Source organism: Eucalyptus grandis, chromosome 11 (genome assembly GCF_016545825.1).
Source record: "Eucalyptus grandis isolate ANBG69807.140 chromosome 11, ASM1654582v1, whole genome shotgun sequence".
NCBI classification, from domain to species: Eukaryota; Viridiplantae; Streptophyta; class Magnoliopsida; order Myrtales; family Myrtaceae; genus Eucalyptus; species Eucalyptus grandis.
This window is the reverse complement of record NC_052622.1, coordinates 39728331-39734135: the sequence shown is the minus strand read 5'-3', so window position 1 is coordinate 39734135 and position 5805 is coordinate 39728331. Positions and strand designations below refer to the sequence as shown.

Sequence of the window (5805 nt, the reverse complement as noted above, 5' to 3'; positions counted from 1 at the left end):
TCGTGCAAAACTCAGCACGTGCATCTCGGAATTGAACCCCATGAACCCTTGCGCGGTGGCCCCCTTCCGCACGTTGGCCGCAATCTCCTAACCATCTTTGAGCCGGACCTTGTAGACGTAGCTTTACCCACCTTCTCCGACCGAGTTATCCTTCGACTCTGTACGGGTTCAAAGGCTGGGACGGGATCTTATTGGGGTTCTCTGATGTTTTCAAGGTTTGATGAAGTTCCAGTGTTGAAGACGAATTGATTTTTTAGCTTGGTTGTTGCTAGTGTTCTCTTTGCAGTGTTTTAGGAATCGCTGTTAATTTTGGTTGGGCTCGATGATGTTGTTAACGTGCTTTTAATGTTAGTGCTGTTGATATGCTTGCTATTGCGATTTTTCTCCATGAATTGTTTCTGGTTTCCTTAATTTTGTTCGAGATTGTGTTACTAGGGATGGACTACATCACACCCCACAACCGTGTGATAAAATGCTCAACCTTGCAAGCGTCTCCACTTATTTGGACAAACTATTGTCCCTCCCAGGAAATATGTAAATATCAATCATTGGAATTATCTTTCTGATAATGTTTGGGTGTTAGGTTTGACGAACTTCATACTTGTAACGCATGGATGAGCTTTTCAAGCAAGCCTACTGAGTTAGGCTCAATGACACACACCCATCAGATTTATATTTTGAAATGGCCCGACCTATTTCCACCCTCTTATTGAATCATGGCACCCCTAATCACATTAAATTAACTACATTATCCCTTAAAAATCCAACTTTTGATCTAAGATTATTCTCCCCTTTTTCTTCTTTTTATTTTGTTTAAATTTTATTAAAAAAATTTACTCAAATCTCTTTCAAAAAACCTTTTTTTTTCTCATCTTAATCTGTTTTTCCACACCCATTACAATTTAAAGTTTCCTTCATATTTGTCTTATTCTACACTTATTTTGCCAATTATTAAAATTCTTTCCCCAGATAATCCTCTTGATCATGACTTTTTGACTTCGATTTTTAGTACAAATTATGAGAATTCATGCAAAGATTCAATATTGAATTATACACAATTTACCCATCTTTTATTAAATCTTAATAAATGTTGTATGAAATGAGCCTAGGAAATTTTGTTTCTAATAAAATTGAAACAAAAGAAAAAAAAAAGGTACAAAATCATCTTAAATAAAGAGGATGAGCCACATGAAATAATGTAGTCAATTCAATATGATAAAGAATTTTTTAAAACAAAAAAGAGTGAAAATAGTGTGAGCTTTTGAAAATAATCATAATTATGAGACACAATAAAAATTACATTTACTTTGACCATGTGAACTTTTTCTTTCCCCAAATTTCAAGAAGGAAAATGTAAGCTCGTATTGCTCACACTCCTAGATCTTCACGGCACCTCTTCCACCATAAGAGTAAAACAAATATAGGAAAAATGTAAGTAGCTACAATGTAAATAAGGGTATTAAAATACGTTTGGTTGAACTTTTGAGAAACGTCTTTAGGTAAATGCAAATTACTTTAAGTTAAAGAGATTTTTCAAAATGTAAATTAGCCTTTGATAAATTATACTTTAAAAGTTTATTACGAAGTATCTTTGAGCAAAATGGTGTTTAAAGGATTTATGTTTACAAAAGAGTGCGGCCCTTTTTTACAAAAAAAAAAAGAGTACGGCCCTTGCCAAGGCTACACAATCTCAGGCGGGACGAGAGCGAGCGACTCTCGTCGGGATCACAACACCCAAATCGTGTGGCCCCTCACGAAGTTTGCTACGACCCAGGTGGCGTGGAGGTTGCCGCGACCCCGGATGATGGTTGCCTAGGTCGTGACTATCTAGCCTGTCGCTGGCCCCTGCAGCCCTGTGCAAACCTGCCGATTGCCCTCAACGGAGAAGACAAACGGTCTGCCCAAGAGGCTGAGAGCCCAACGCACCCCAAGACTAGCCTTGGGCAGTCTTGGGCTTTCAGCCTTCAAAAGGCTAACCTTCCCTAGGGTTTGGGAATACACCTAATATTTGGCCAAAAGGATTTCGGGTGTCCAAAACCTATTTCCAAAGCTATTCCCAAATGCAGCCTTAGTGGACTCTTAATGAGTGGATATGGGGTTTTATAAGTTGGATTAAATATGAATGTGTTTAACTGACATGAGTCGAGGGTGTAGGTTGAGTATGGATACTTACATTTATATTAGGCATCAAAATAGGTTAAATGGGTCAATTTAGGTCGGATCACTTTTCACCTAAATTTATATTGAACATTAAAATGGATTAAATGGGTCAATTTGAGTCGGACCACTTTCCACCCAACCCAGCCCGCTGATTTGACGGTCCTACTTAAAACCGATTTCAGTTCACAATGAACGCAAGGATAGTTCCATCATTGAAGATACTATCGCCGGTTTGACACAGGTTGATAGTAAATGAATGGAATTTGGTATTTCATATTAAAACCCCTCCCCATTTTTTTCATATGATCTACCAAACCCATTACAATCCTTCCCGTTTCCAACCAGTAAAGGCAGAGCATAACCTTTTGCACCCTTCCAAAGTGCACCCGGATTGCTACTCTTTGGGCTGTCGTGGACATTTACTACTTAAATATGCACAAAAGTGACAAAACCATCTGATTGCCACTACCCACCAAGCAAATCCCCCAGAGAACAGACTGGGCAAAGCTTATATTCACCTGAGAAGCTGGCGGTAACATAAAGAAGTGCTTCCACAGCCACGAGCCGGCATATAATCAAAGTTCAGGATATTCCATGTTTACTGATAAGATGCACTTAAGAGGGGTAATAGCAGAATTACCTTAAAAAAGACACTTTTAACAGGCCTAGAAGTAGAGTTTAGGGCCGAAATACATGGTAAACACTGAGGAGAATGCGACCAACAGCTCAGAAGGTGGATCCATTCCATCCAAAGAAGGAACCCTGTTGGAAAGGAAAAAAAGCATCTGTAAAATCTGATGCTGGACAGAAGAGGTGCGACAAAACAGAAGCTAACGGTGCTAAGCTCACTGACTTATAATACCCAGGAGTTAATTACATGATCTAGTGCTGGTGTAAAGCATGCAAACACTGTGCATATTCTTGGCTTTGATTGGCCTAAACAAATTAAGAAGAATGCAATGAGAAGAAAACAAAAAGTGCATTGCAACAGCATCTTTTTGACATGTATCAAGTTAAGGTCAACTTGCCTTGGTATCATAAAATTTCAGGAAGAACCGCGACTTGGGGATGGACAGCTTGGTTTCGAGGATTGAAGCAATTGCAGCACTCAGCTTCTTGTTCACATCGGGGTTCAAACCGCCGATTGACACCAACTCGCCATAGGCAGCAGGTTGCTCAGTCCCACCAAAAGCCATGGGGACTGACCCCTTCAACACAATCATCACATACTGCCACATCCAAAACATAAGTTGATTCACGTTCTTAACTACAAATATCAAAACTTAGACATGATGCATCATGTTTTGGTACATAACCAAAATACAAGAGAATAAGCTTCGGTTAATAAACATCCCAAGAAAAGAATAAAACTTTCTTTGGTCTAAGGATGTATCTCGGAGACCACTATCCGACAAGATCTAGAAAGGCTGCTTATCAAAGGTTTAGGTGAACCAGTAAGATGCTGCATTTGCCATATGAGAGATTATTATTCCTGTTTAATGCGGGCCACTTCAAGAACCAAAAAAATGCAAAGAGAGAAAATCATTGCTACCATTAACTCCCTATAGTAATCCGCAGAAGTGCACATTCGACTGCCACAATACTCCAGGAGTTCCACCGTATAGGTCATCTAAGTACGAGCCGCGACCTTAAAGGCCAGCAAATGCATGCACTAGAAATCGCGTCATTTCGTCAATTAAGCAGCCTAATCAAAAGAACTCAGTACGATTCGGAGCGAGGATCACATTAAAAACTCAGGGCCCGGTTCCGGCACTTGGGAGTCGCTTCAGCTCATACAAAAGCTAAACATCAAGACCGACCGACACCAATTCAGTCAGCCAGACATGCATAAGCTAATCAGAAACCTAGCAAAAAAGAACCTTTACAAGAAGATCATCGAAAGGATAATCCCCTAGTAAGGACCCGGAGGAACAACCAGAATCGCAGACAGCAGTGCCGAAATCACTACGGCGACGCATCAAGACATGGGCAATCGATCGATCTCCAGATAAAAACCGCACCCACCGATCCCATTAGCCTCAACAGTCAATACCCAGAGAGAGAGAGAGAGCGTACGGCCTCGGGCTTGCCGATGAGCTTGGCGACGCCGGAGGTGGTCTCGGAGAGAATGGCGGAGGTGTCGAGGCCGTCGAGGCTGACGTTGGTGGAGATGTTCAAGCAAGGCATGTCGCCGTCGTCGTCTTCGTCTTCTTCGTCTTCTGGAACTTCGTTGCTCCGAGCTTTATCAGAACCGGCGATGGAAATGAAACCCTCGTTCTCTCTCCCTCGCTCCTCTCTTTCTTCTATCCAGGAGCGTTTGTACACTGGGAGTACAGAGCTTCTTGCGATACCGAAACTACCCTTGGACGACTGGCCTTTTTGCCTCGTGCCCCCTCTCTGAGCCGGGGCGCAATTTGTCCCTTTCCCAGAGCGAAGTGTCGATTTTGTCCTTCCACGAGGCTTTACCTACTCCCATCGCCCGAGCCCCAAGCCCAGGCCCAAATGCCTGTTCCTTGTGGCCCTGCCAACATTCCCTTTGAAATTAAAAAATTAAAAAAAAACTCTCTGCCAGGCAAAAGTAAAGATTAACACCACCAAAATTTATAACAAATTTATCATTCATTAATTTTCGTTAAATTTTATTTTCAAATTACTGAGTCGAATTACATGTATAAATTCACGGATGTATCGATTTGAGATTTTATCCTCTAATTATCATTAGTGTATGGTTTATGGTTTTTTTGTAATATTAGTACAACTTAACAAAAACTAATAAATGATGAATTTATTATAAACGTATCCGTTTGAGATTTTTGTGGGTCATAGGTGTATCAATTTGAAATCTTTGATAGTAACAAAAATAATTTTAGGTAGTTTATGTTTTTCATGATATAAACCTTGAAAGTTAATGCTACTAAATTGTTATATATATATTAGGCAAATTACAACCTTAATGCAACAGTTAATGACGTGATACTGTTCAGATTATAGATACAATGGTTATCCTTGAATGAATAAGAAGAAGTCCTAAGGGCAAGTGCTATGAGCTTGCACGACTGCTTTTGCGCCATTTTTGTTTAAAGTGAACTTATACGGTTTATGATTGGACAAAGTACACCCCAAGTGTCAAAACTTGACATAGAGGAATACTTTAAGTGCTAAAATTTAGGAAAATGACACTTAAGTGCCAAAATTGGAGCAAAATAGATCACTTAAGCGCCACTCTAGCCAAATTGTTGACGTGGCAATTTTCCGGCAAGGTGAGTGCAAAATGGCGTTGTTTTGCATGTTGACGTGACTAGAAAATACAAAAAAGACATTGTTTTGTCTTTGATGTGGTAAATAATTAATATAAAAAGTAATTAAATTAAATTTAAAACTACATTTATTTAAATTATTTTAAAAATAAAAAAACTTAAAATTTAAAAAGTTACAAAAAAGGGGGTTAAAGGAAGGCAAATGAGGGCTGAGCCCTTGTCGTCGCCGAGAAGGGTCGAACGGACAGGGAGGGTCGGCTGGGGTTGCCGGGCCCCTCGGTCGATTGGTGGCGAGGGCCTGCGACCCCCACCGAATTTGGGCGAGGGCTTGCAGGCCATCACCTCCTCCCCGCCGTCACTAGGAAGGGCTGGCGACGATGGGGGAGCG

At 40.6% G+C, this 5805-nt stretch overlaps 1 protein-coding gene across 2 annotated transcripts; it reads right to left on the bottom strand.

Moving 5' to 3' along the window:
• Positions 1 to 2603: 2603 nt before the first annotated feature.
• On the bottom strand, positions 2604 to 4497 carry LOC104426351 (macrophage migration inhibitory factor homolog). Of its 2 annotated transcripts, XM_010039366.3 has the most exons (4): positions 4237 to 4471; positions 3189 to 3389; positions 3038 to 3096; positions 2634 to 2922 (listed from the first exon to the last, which is right to left on the bottom strand). In XM_010039366.3, the coding sequence occupies exons 1-3, from the start codon at positions 4345 to 4347 to the stop codon at positions 3043 to 3045; spliced, it is 366 nt and encodes a 121-aa protein (XP_010037668.1). In that variant the 5' UTR covers positions 4348 to 4471; the 3' UTR covers positions 2634 to 2922; positions 3038 to 3042. The 2 variants fall into 2 exon arrangements, with proteins under 2 accessions (XP_010037670.1, XP_010037668.1); XM_010039368.2 differs by lacking the exon at positions 3038 to 3096 and having other exon boundaries at positions 2604 to 2922; positions 4237 to 4497.
• Between the last annotated feature and the right edge of the window lie 1308 nt (positions 4498 to 5805).

Coding starts and splice junctions, on each gene's coding strand:
- LOC104426351 (XM_010039366.3), bottom strand. CDS start 4,347: ATGCCTTGCTTGAACATCTCCACCAACGTCAGCCTCGACGGCCTCGAC. Junction 3,390..4,236: donor TCATCGGCAAGCCCGAGGCC/GTACGCTCTCTC, acceptor TGGATGTGGCAG/TATGTGATGATTGTGTTGAA. Junction 3,097..3,188: donor TGAAATTTTATGATACCAAG/GCAAGTTGACCT, acceptor TAATTTGTTTAG/GCCAATCAAAGCCAAGAATA.